The sequence below is a fragment of the Sciurus carolinensis genome, chromosome 7 (genome assembly GCF_902686445.1).
Source record: "Sciurus carolinensis chromosome 7, mSciCar1.2, whole genome shotgun sequence".
NCBI classification, from domain to species: domain Eukaryota; kingdom Metazoa; phylum Chordata; class Mammalia; order Rodentia; family Sciuridae; genus Sciurus; species Sciurus carolinensis.
Window position 1 is genome coordinate 65,430,333 of NC_062219.1, and position 12,451 is coordinate 65,442,783.

Below are 12,451 nucleotides of genomic sequence, written 5' to 3' on the forward strand. Positions count from 1 at the left end.
ATCAATGTTCATTGCTGCTCAATTCACCATAGCCAGAATGTGGAACCAACCTAGATGCCCTTCAGTTGATGAATGGATAAAGAAACTGTGGCATATATATACAGTGGAATATTACTCAGCCATAAAGAATGATAAAATTATGGCATTTGCAAGCAAATGGATGAAATTGGAGAATATCATGCTAAGTGAGATAAGCCAATCTCAAAAAACCAAAGGAAGAATGATCTCGCTGATAAGTGGATGATGATACATAATGGGGTGTGGGAGGGGTTTTAGGGTTAGAGTGAGGGTTAGGGAGGGGGGCAAGAATGGGGGAAGGAAGGACTGTATAGAGGGAAAAGAGGGATGGGAGGGGTGGGGGGAAGGGGAAAAAAATAACAGAATGAATCAACCAACATCACCCTATGTAAACGTATGATTACACAAATGGTATGCCTTTACTCTATGTACAAACAGAGAAAGAACATGTATCCCATTTGTTCACAATAAAAAAAAAAAATTGATGTGGCTGTGTCAATGTAATATACTGATTTTAAGTCCTTTGAGTATAAACTGAGGAGTAGGACAGCTGGGTCAATGGTGGTTCTATTCCAAATTTTCTGAGGCATCTCCATACTGCCTTCTATAACGGTTGCACCAATTTGTAGTCCCACCAGTAATATATATGTGCATCTTTTCCCCCACATCCTCACCAATATTTATTGTTGCTTGTATTTTTGATAATTGCCCTTCTGACTGGAGTGAGATGAAATCTTAAGAGTAGTTTTGATTTCCATTTCTGTAATTGCTAGAGATGTGGAACTTTTTTCATATATTTGTTGATTGAGTGTACATCTGTGAAGTGTCTGTTCAGTTCCTTAGCCCAGTTTTTGATTAGGTTTGTTTTTTTGTTTTTTTTTTTTTTTGTTTTTTTTTTGGTGTTGAGTTTTTTGAGTTTAATGCTTTATCTGAGGTGCATGTGGTAAAGATTTTATTTCAAGCTGTAGGCTATCTCGTCACATTATTATTATTTCTTTTGCTGAGAAGAAGCTTTTTAGTTTGAATCCATCCCATTTATTGATTCTTAATTTAACTTCTTGAGCTTTAGGGGTCTTGTTAAGGAAGTCAGATCCTAGGCCAATATGCTGAAGATTTGGGGCCTACTTTTTCTTCTGTTAGGTACAGGGTCTGTGTTCTAGTGCCTAAGCCTTTGGTCCACTTTGAGTTGAGTTTTGTGCAGGGTAAGAGATAGGGTTTTAATTTCATTTTGTTACATGTGGCTTTCCAATTTTCCCAGCACCATTTGTTGAATAGGCAATCTCTTCTCCAGTGAATGTTTTTGGCACCTTTGTCTCGTATGGGATAACTGTATATATGTGGGTTTGTCTCTGCATCTTCTATTCTGTACCATTGGTTTAAATGTCTGTTTTGGTGCCAATACCATGCTGTTTTTGTCACTATAGTTCTGTAGTATAGTTTGAGGTCTGGTATTGTAATGCCTCCTGTTTCACTTTTCTTGCTAAGGATTGCATTGGCTATTTTGGGTTTCTTATTTTTCTCAATGAATTTCATGATTGCTTTTACTATTTATATGAGGATGTCCTTGGGATTTTAATAGGAATTGCATTAAATTTATATAGCACTTTTGGAAGTATGGCAATTTTGACAATATTGATTCTGCCTATCCAAGAGCATGGGAGGTCTTTCCATCTTCTAAGGTTTTCTTCAAATTCTTTCTTTAGTGTTCTGCAGTTTTCATTGTAGAGGTCTTTCACCTCTTTTATTAGATCAAGTCCCAAGAAATTTATTTTTTTGAGGCTACTGCAAATGGGGTAATTTTCTCAATTTCTCTTTCAGGGAATTCATTACTGATGTATAGGAATGTGTTTGATTTATGGGTATTGATTTTATGTCCTGCTACTTTGCTGAATTCATTTATTAGTTCTAGATTTTTGGTGGATTTTTTTGATCTTCCGAATATAGAATCATGTCATTGGCAAATAGTGATAGTTTGAGTTCTTCCTTACTTATTTGTATATGTTTAATTTCTTGCACTGGCTAGGGTTTCAAAGACAAGATTGAATAAAAGTGGTGAAAGAGGTATCCTTTTCTTGTTCCAGTTTTTAGAAAGAATGATTTTAATTTCTCTTCATTTACAATTATGTTGACCTTGGGTTCAGTATACATGGCTTTTCAATGTTGAGGTATGTTCCTACTATATCCCTAGTTTTTCCAGTCTTTGAACATGAAGGGGTGCTGTATTTTGTTAAATGCTTTTTCTGCATCTATTGAGATGATCATATGATCTTGTTTTTAAGTCTATTGATATGATGACTTACGCTTATTGATATCATTATATTGAACAAACCCTGCATCCCTGGGATGAACCCGTCTTGATCGTGGTGCACTATCTTTTTAATATATTTTTGTATGTGATTTGCCAGAATTTTACTGATAATTTTTGCATCTGTGTTCATCAGCGGTATTGGTCTGAAGTTTTCTTTCCTTGATGTGTCTTTGGTTTTAGTATCAGGGTGATATTAGCCTCAAAGAATGAGTTTGGAAGGGTTCCTTCCTTTTCTTTTTCATGGAATAATTTGAGGAGTATTGGTTTTAATTCTTATTTGAAAGTCATGTAGAACTCAGCTAAGAATCCATCTGGTCAGCAGCTTTTCTAAATTGTTAGGTTTTTGATGGAGTTTTCTATTTCATTTCTTGAAATTATTCTGTTAAAATCATGTATGACTGCCTGATTCAGTTTAGGTAGGTTTATGTGTCTAGAAATTTCAATATTTTCTATTTATTGGAATATAAATTTTCAAAATAGTTTCTAATTATCTTCTGTATTTCAGTTGTGTCCATTGTGATATTTCCTTTTTTCACCATGTATTTTAACAATTTGGGTTTTCTCTCTTTTTCTCTTTGTTAGTATAGCTAGGGGTTTATCAATTTTACTGATTTTTTTCAAAGAACCAACTTTTTGTTTTGTCAATTTTTTCTATTTAATTTTTAGTATTGTTAATTTGTGTCTTTTTCTTCTTGATCAGTTTAATTAGAGCTCTATTAATTACACGATGATCTTTGGAAATAACTGACTTTTGTTTTCATTTATTTCCCATTTTTCTCTTGTTCTATTCCATTTATTCTCTTTATTGTTTTCTTTTTCATTTTGCTGACTCAGACTTAGCAGCTTTAATGTACTAGATTTTTCCCCCTATCTTCTTAAGACAGATGTTTAAATGACTGAATTGAGCTCTCCCTTCTTTTCTATTGTAAATAGTTTTAAATTTTGTTGTGGTCAAACAATATATTTTGTATGATTTCAAAATTTCATTTTTCTTTGCATTTCAAATTGAGGGCCTCACCAAGGGTATGCTATACAAGTGTAAGCATTCTACCATTAAGCTACATTCCCAGTCCTTGATCCTTCTAAAATTGATGAAATTTATTTATGGCTTGGAATATGGTTTTTCTTCATGAATGTTCCATGTGCAATTGTCAAGAGTGTTATTATGCTACCATTGTGTTGAGTCATATGTAAACTAGAGGACAGTGCTACTCAGATCTTCTATATCTATACTAATTTTCTGTCTATTTGTTCCATCAATTACAGAAGTAATTGTAAAGACTGCACCCTTGCTCTGTTTTCATGTTGGTTTTGGTCAATGAGGAAAACCAGCTAGAATTTGGAAAGTTGGAGAAAAAGCACTTTGGGTACTTAATCCTTTCAGCTCCTTTCAGCTCCTTTCCTGCTGAGTTCTAGACTGACAATGGTTATGTTCTAGGAAGGCACCATAAGTGGCTGGTGATCAGGCAGGTGACTGTCACAGTCAGTAATAGACCTCACTGCTTCCTCACTCTCCTTCCTTTAACTTCTTAGGTCTAAGGGAGATAATGGCTCTCTTTATTAGCTTTGGGTGTGTCAATACCACTTTTTGTACTCTGGCAACCCTGTCCACACCTATATAAATGACCATTAAACAACCTTAAACACCTTTCTTGAGCAAGTCATATATTACCTGAAGGAGATTCTTACTGACATGTTAATAGTTCTAAATTAAGTTAGAACTTACTGTTTCTTCCATCCCACTCACCAGATTAAAGCAAGTTGATTACTCAACAACAAACACTTAAAAAGAAAAAAAATGAGTCCACTTTGATGTTTGAGTACAGGATGAATACAATGGTCATCTGTTGACCAAATTCTTTTAAATACAGAGCCAGGTCACATTATTCTCAGAACTAGGCAATATTCCTTTGGGATCAATATTGGAGGACAATGACATTCTACAGTTAGACCCTGGACCGCAAGTGAGATGAAGTAGTCCATAACAAGCATCAGGTCTCATGATACATTAGCTGAGCAGAATAAACACCCACCACAGTAGCTCTAAACTGGTCAGAATAGAGATCAGATCATATTGTGTTTTCTCTCACTTCATCCCATTTGTCAGAAAATGTGTGGTTATTTGACTTAAACAGAGAGGAGTTATGATAGGGTCCCTATGCAGGAATTGAACGCAAGACAAACTATTGTGGAGAGCTGGGGCAATACCAAATAGCTAAATTAAACCAGGCATTTGACTTAGAAATTCTGTTTTTCTCTTGAGTTCCACTGAAAAGACTTCTGAGGGCTCAATCTTTAGAGCACTTGGAAAAGATAGGCAAAAGGCTGAGAATGACATACATTTTTACAAAATCGTGCTAACCTTCTCCACATGTGTTACAAAGAAAGCGAGCAACAGTTTTTACTATCTAAACAGTCACCTGACCTGTAGTGTTTCCAAACAGCGGATTAGCTTCTTGCACTGTCTAGCCTAGGAGCAAAAGGTATCCCCCACCGCAACAACAGACTTGTTGGCACTTGAGCGGAAAGAAAGGGGGATGGAACGCCCCTGAGTGTGACTGGGCTCACTCGAATAATGCTGTTCTTGAGTCTGGCAGGAGGATAACACAGCTCTTCACACATTTTCTTCACTAGTCTCTTTTTCCATCTTAACCCCGCCTCCCAGCTGAAGCACCAATTACAGATACAAAAGAAAGGTGTACACACGTAGCGTCCTTGACTCTCGCGAGAGCTCGAGAAGCGCGAGTAGTTTCTGTGAAGATATCGCGAGACTGGGAGACGGGGGCGGGTAGTGCCGTGGCCCCGCCCTTCCAGAGCGCGGGCGCGCTGTGGCGGGAATTTTGCCTGTTTCCGGTTTAGTCTGCTGAACTCCGGGGCGGCACAGGAGATCTTGGGGAGCTCATCTCCTTGACTGCCAGTACGATCAGGTACGACGTGCACTGTGGGCAAGGGGAGTCTTCGGGGCCTGGTTGCAGTCTGATGCTCCCGACGCCGGCTCCACTTGGCCACTGCTTGAGTCCTGCGGGTGTATCTCGTATCCACGTTAGGAGGAGTGGTGCCCTGGAGTAGTTGCCCGGCGTAAGAAAGGGAGCTTTCTTCACCCTGCAGCCTGGAGACCGGCGGAGTGAGGTTTAGCAACATAGGAGAGCGCACGCAGTTAAGACGGGCTCAGAGCTGAAGCTGGATCCGTCCTGCATACATTACCCTGTCCCAGCCGGCAGAATCAGACGTAGGAAGCAAATTTTACGTCTGTGCCACAGCCAGTCGGGGGAGCATTTGTCTGACGGCCTTGATCTGGGTTGAGGTGACCGGGTAGGAACCTAGGGAGAATAGAATTCTTGAAGATTTAGCTTCTCTGTTTTTTTTTTTCCATTGTGCTATGGAGATGTTTTAGGAAACTTCTGAGGTAACTTCTAATCTTTCGGCTCGTTTCACTTCCAGGAATCTTTTTACAACTTCTCTTTGGAGCCTAAATGATAATCATAAGGAAACACAACATTTCAGGACATAAAGTAAAGAATGGATGATTGTTATGTTGCGTCGACGTTGCTGACTGACAGCTTAGAGTTGGAATTGGGGACAGAATGGTGTAAACCCCCTTCCTTTTCCTGTGCTTTTGATAAAAGAGGAATAGGACAAAATTTTTCTGGAGAATCCTATCTTGCTAGTGGAGCCCTTAAACGGTAGGTTAAAAAAATAAAATGTCAGAGACTGTTTTTCCGTTATCCGATTATTCATCGGTTTGTTAGGAATATTTTTTAAATATCATTTCTGTCTATTATAAACTTTGGTGTTTGCCCAACCATGTTTTATAAATAAGCGTAGTATATCAGTAAGGGTCCAAATGAATATTAGTTCTGTTACTGGCTTCCTGGTTGGAGCACACCTTAAAGTATTTTGAGTATTAAAGAGGAGTTCCTTGGAAACTGATGTTCTCTTATCTTACTGCTACCTCCCCTGTGGGGTGGGGAACTAAGCACTAATTTATATTTTAATCAAAGTGAATTCTAAAATACTAGGACGCCTTGAAATGGTATTTCCTTTTAATGAGTATGATAATAGTCTACAAATTTTGATAACTTTTAAGCAAGACATACACACTTTCTGTTGCCACAGTTGCTTCTAGTCCTATCTATACCTATTGAAGTCATGGACTTATTTTTGCATTGATCAGGTATATACATATTGCAGTAAAACTTCTGTTTAGAAAATATTTTGGCAATTACTGAGGCAATTTCAGTCATCAAGGAAATCATTTTTGTTGATTTTATAATTATACCTTCTTGGAAACCTTAAAAGAGATTACCCAACTTGGATTATGCTAATCCCTAGACATAATCACAATAACTTGTCTATTTTAAAAAATTAAATGTTGCCCCAAGGGATGCAATATTAAACTGAAAATCACTAGTAAAGGCAGGCAAGAGTATGTACCCTAGAATCCTTTTTGCTCTTTAGCTATACTTTTTTATTTTATCACCATACAGGAATAAAATTTTAGTATAGTCTGGTTATAGTAATCCATAATTTGTGAGGTGCCAAGGCATTTCCTGACTTATTATACATGGCATGAATGATGTGAATTCAAATAATGTGAAAAAGAACATGCTATATTATGACATTTAGCATTTATGAGATTAAATCAGGATTTTTATTTCAGATTAATTTTGAATCTCAATCCCTTACCAACAAATTTCGAAAAGGATACAGTGGAAATATTTGGCATTCAATGGGTTACTGAAACAGCATTAGTGAATTCATCTAAAGAGCTCTTTAATTTATTCAGGTATGTGTGTGTATATTTTTAACTCTTTATGGGTGTAGATAGTGATCAGTTTTGTAAGTTACATTGCTGGGTGATTTCTGTACTAGCAACAAAATCACCAGTGGAATTGTGCTTGTTGCTCACTTTATTGTCTTACCAATAACAGTAGTCAAGCTGAGGGGGTAATAGTTTTAATGCTTGCTTTTTATTGCCTTTTCAGAATCTTCATTGTTTGTACTTGATACCATATATTGAAGACAAATATTTTACGTTTGAACCATACTGTAAATTTTGGAAGAAAGTTTAAATCCTTTATTACTTAATAGCCAAAGTCTTTTCAATGAACTTTTGAGAATGAACTCAGACTTGCCAAATACATCTTTCAAACAGTATAGTAAGAATATAATTTTCTATTTGTGCAAGATTTAAAAAAAAAAAACTTTAATGAAAAGTTTGAGATATACACAAAAGTAGGTAGAATAGTATTATCAACCCCCATATTCTCTCAGTACAATAAGCATCAAGATTTTATCACATTTTTTTTCTGTCTTATACCCTGTTCTTTTGTATAGTATTTATAAACAAATTTTAGGCATCATGTCATCTCACCCTAAAATACCTCAGAATATATTTCTTAAAAATATGGTTGTTTCATAGTCAAGTCTCAAACTTTTGAGCTCAAGGGATCCTCCTGCCTCAGCCTCCAAGTAGTTGGAATTAATAGGTGTGCACTACTGTGCCTGGCTGGGAATTTTTTTTTTTCAACAATATGTCGTGAACACAATTAGCAGAATTCAGTTAGTTCATTACATATATCACAGTTCATACTTAGATTTTAGGTTATTTTGAATCTGAGTCAGTTGTGCTTATTGCTCAACTTTAAGGCAAAGTGTCCAAAAACACATTAAATATGTGTATATGGTACATTTAAATGAAAATGAAGAGGTCCTGGGAATTATTCCATCCTCATTCCATGAGACCATATAAAGAGACTTTATTGTATCTGTGCTGTGTTGTATATTTTTTTGGGAGAACAGGCTGAGTGATTCTTTGTAATCCTGACATAGGTCATGAATATGGGCTAATATTTAAAGAAGTTTAAGGCAAGTAGAAAGAATGGCAAGAGAAGGTGAATATAAAGAATTCAGGTGGAAACAAATATATCTTTCCATGATAACTTCAGTCTGCATAATTCTATTCACTTTTCAAACTACTGTATAATACAGTGTAACATTTCCTTATATAACTGTTAACCTAGAATGTTTTGTGTATCTTAAACTTCCTAAAGATATTAACAGTATTTCATTAATATTGAAAGCTGTGTGTGATACTTGAAATAATTTCTGAGATCCATGTACTTTTTAGTTTTGGGAATGTCAAAGGTATGTTTTTTGTTCTTTAAAAACTTTTACTATCAGAATCTGAACTTTGATACACACTCATAAAATGTTGAACATCATCCATAAATAAGATGTATTAAAGCTGTTTAATAGCATGGAAACATTATCTGTGTAGTTGTTAACATGCTTTAAGCTATATTAAAATCAACTCTCTCTTTATAATTTTTAAATTAGGCAACAACTCTACAACTTGGAAACATTATTACAGGTCAGCTGTGATTTTGGTAAGTTAAAGTGCATTTAGTGACCAAAAGGAATGCTGCTCCGTTATAGTGAATTGAACATGGGTATGTGAGAGTGTAATTGGGATATCATAATATGAGGCTTGTATTGGGTCAGAAATTTGTGATATAGTGTATGCAGTATTCGTAAAAAATCTGACATTTAGATTTTATTATGGTTAAGATATATAGTATTTTTTTAAATATGTAGGTCTTAAATGTAAAACCAATTTAAGGAAGCTAAGCTTTTCTGAAGTAAATTAGTACTTGTTTTGGAGGTATGGGGTGTGTTGGAGAACTAAATAAGAAATAAAAAGGAACAACATTCTGCTTTCTACTTTATTTTTCTTTTGGCATTTAATGGATTATTGACTTAAGGATGCTTGGTATAGTTAAGGTAGTAAAGGAAATTGAAGGGCAATATTACAGGCTAGCTGTTGCTTCTTTGCAACATTTTTAGTGCAGTGTAGAATTATGAGTTGTGACTTTGTGATCAGCCTGACTACAAACTTACCTAATTGTAGATCTCATACCAAGTAACAATTCTTATTGCAGTGAGATCTTGTGAGGATTAAATCCCTTAATACATGTTAAGGCCTTAGCCCAGTATCTCTTGTTAATGTTCAGCTGCTGAAGATCACCAGAATATGCTTTAAGTTAAACAGAAGTTTATTTGCTTATCAAAGAAAGGAAAATGGAAAGTATAAAAGCATAAATGTTTAGGGAACATGGAATGAATAATAATTTTGTGTGTTTGCATCAGTCTGTGTGAGAGTGATGAATTCAGAAGGAATGAAATCACAAGGGGTTTTAAAAACTGCCAAAGAATCTAAATTTGATTTTGAAACAGGGATCTGTAAAAGATTTCAGTGGAAAGAGCAAAAATAATGCTTTTATTATCTAGGATGAATTGGATTAAGGGAAGGTATTTATTATCTAAGATTATTATACTACACACTTATTAACCTAAAACTACTACAGATGGTCCTTTGTATCTGTGGGTTCCACCTCTGTAGAGAGGGAGGAGGGCAGACTACTAAACTATTTTATATCAAGGACTTAAGCATCTGTAAATTTTGGTATCCGCAGTAGGTACTGGCAACAATCCCTGCAGATACTGACCGATGACTATATTTGTTTAAGTGGTTATCTTTCACACTGACACATTGGTTCTTTTTCTTGATTAAAAAAAGTTTTTAATGATTTTTAGCAGATATTTTTGGACAGGCTAGCAGTATTAATGATAATCCATAGATCAAGTGGTCCTTGCTATGCAGTATGTCACAACATTGATAATAAATTTGTGTAGCTAGCCTTAGCCCTCAGTCCTTCCCAGCCCTTATGTGGGATCATCCTGCCAGTGTGTATAGTGCTGTACTCTTCCTTACCTTCCCAGAGTGCTTTCTAGTTAAGGTAGTGCATGTTCCATTGATTATTTTTTCCTCTCTAGACATTCTATTTAGATTTTTTTCATTATCTTTGATTTCTGTCCTTACATTTATTTCCATCTATTTTGAATATGTGGATTATGTGTGTAATCATTTTGCAACTTAGTTGACTGCTGATTGTTTCATCATTTTCATTTCTGGATCTGTTCATATTAATTGGTTTTTCTCCTGGTTCTGTGATACATTTTCTGCTTCTGTGAATATCTATTTAGTAATGTTTTATTGTATAATGTTCATTATACATGTAATATGTAATTGTGAATATCTGTTTAGTAATGTTTTATTGTATAATTTACATGATGGATTTTAGATTGCTGATTTTTAAATTTTCTTACATTCCTCTGTCAAATTTTGTTCTGGCTTGCTATTGAATGCTTGTGATCCATTGCCTTCTTTTGAGGTTTGTTTAAAATTTCATTAGGGCTTTTTAAAAAGCCCCCTTTAAACTAGGTGTGGTGGTGTACACCTATAATCCTGGGTACTCTGGAGGCTGAGGTGAAAGGATCACAAGTATTAGGCCAGCATGGCCAGGTTACCAATACCCTTTCTCAAAATTTAAAAAAAGAAACATGAGGAGATGGGGATGTAGTTCAGTGGTAGTGCGGCCCCCGGGTTCAATCATCAGTACTACAGAAGCAGAACAAAAGCCTCCTTTAGGTGAATGCCAATGTAGCATAGTAAATTAGCCTGGTAAAGCTTCTCAGGATTCTTTCTGGTGCCTGGTATTTTAAGAGAGTTTTGTTTTGTTTTGTTTTGTTTTGTTTTTGTTTTTGTTGGTATTGGTGGGAACTTGATCTGTTCTCTCACTTGTGTAAGCTATATAGGAAAATCTTATCTGGTGTTTTTCTTTTGTCTTTGAACAGATTAGTACTTAGTCAAAGAACCAAGGGAGACCCTTACTACATTTTTTAGAGCTGTTTAAACAACTTCTTTCTCCCTTGTACTTTTACCCTATAAGTTTAGATTTTTCTCAACTCAGATCTTGCAGTGATTGAGTGGGCTCTGTCTGGGTTGTCTCCCCCAGTCCCACAGCCTGGGAATTCTTTAAGAAGTCAGACAGTACTGCTTTTAGAGGCTGAGAATTATCAAAATGGGGGTTGTGTTGGTACATTTTCTGTAGATGTAACTGAGTTCTGCAGACTAAATAATTTATTAAAGAGATTTTTTTAGGTCAGGGTTTTAAAAGTTGGAAAGTCCAAGATCTGGCAGCTGCATTAGGTAAGGGCCTCATGCAGCATCCTAACAAGGTAGATGGTATCATGGGCACATTTAAAAGAGGCAAAACATGAGGGATGGCCTTGCTATGTAGCAGCCCACTGTCCTGGTAATTAATCCAGTTTTCCAACAGTGAGAATGCTCTCTGTTATATGACATTCATTCCTCTTAATGATCTAATCACCTTTTAAAGACCCCTACTTCCCAACACCATAATAAGTTTTGGAGGAAAAAAAACTGTCTTCAGAATATGGTGAGGATATGACTTTTTATGGTGAAATTGGGCCCAAGTGCTGATTAATGTGTAAGTATTTACACAGCAATTTTATACTTCTTAACCTGTTAGTTTTGCCAAAGTAGTGGCCATGTTTTTTATTTGAACTCAAACTTAGAAATTTTGTTCTGTTTTATTTGTTGTCCATAATTATCATATTTTCTCTGATTTTGTTTGTTGATTGTCTCTTACTCATTATAGTGGTTATCAGTGTTTCGCTTATAGTAGTTACCTAGATAATTCTTGCTGATGTAAATGTTAAGGTAAGTGAGGGAAAGATAGCATGGGTCCAAGGTTGGGAGAAAGACAGTTACTATTTAAAGGCTATTTGGGTCCTTGTAAATCACTTCTTTGATTTCATTCTAAATATAGTTGGTAGTTCTTCATGGGTTTCGACTTTGGGGTAATCAGAAGTAATATATATCTTAGGCAGATTTTTTACTTAAATTAAAGGGATGCAAAGAAGGATGTGGGAAGTCTTGTTAGGAGTCTGTTGCTGTGGATTAAGAGATTATAGGGAAAATGGATAGTTTCAAGGTATATTGGGTTGTAAACTTAATAGGACTCTGATGGGTTAGATATGATGTTAAAGAAAATGAAAGAATTAAGAATGATATAGGCTGGTGGTGGTAACATTTAATGGAAGGGAGAAAATGTGGACAGCAAGAACTAATTTTAGAAGCCATCAAAGGGTGTGTTATTTGCAATCTAAGGACATGCTTTCAGTCAGACAGTAATGTCTAAGTATAAATGTTAGGCAGTGTGGCATGTAAAATCTGAAGTATAAAGGAAAAGTGTTGAA

At 35.7% G+C, this 12,451-nt stretch overlaps 1 protein-coding gene across 1 annotated transcript in view; it reads left to right on the plus strand.

Moving 5' to 3' along the window:
- Positions 1-5,150: 5,150 nt before the first annotated feature.
- Positions 5,151-12,451, plus strand: part of Mms22l (MMS22 like, DNA repair protein) — a 129,837-nt gene continuing 122,536 nt past the window's right edge. The window contains exons 1-4 of the mRNA XM_047557872.1: positions 5,151-5,253; positions 5,768-6,009; positions 6,987-7,112; positions 8,666-8,715. Coding sequence (XP_047413828.1) covers positions 5,846-6,009; positions 6,987-7,112; positions 8,666-8,715 — 340 coding nt within the window. The 5' untranslated portion in view covers positions 5,151-5,253; positions 5,768-5,845. The remainder of the gene's footprint in view (positions 5,254-5,767; positions 6,010-6,986; positions 7,113-8,665; positions 8,716-12,451) is intronic.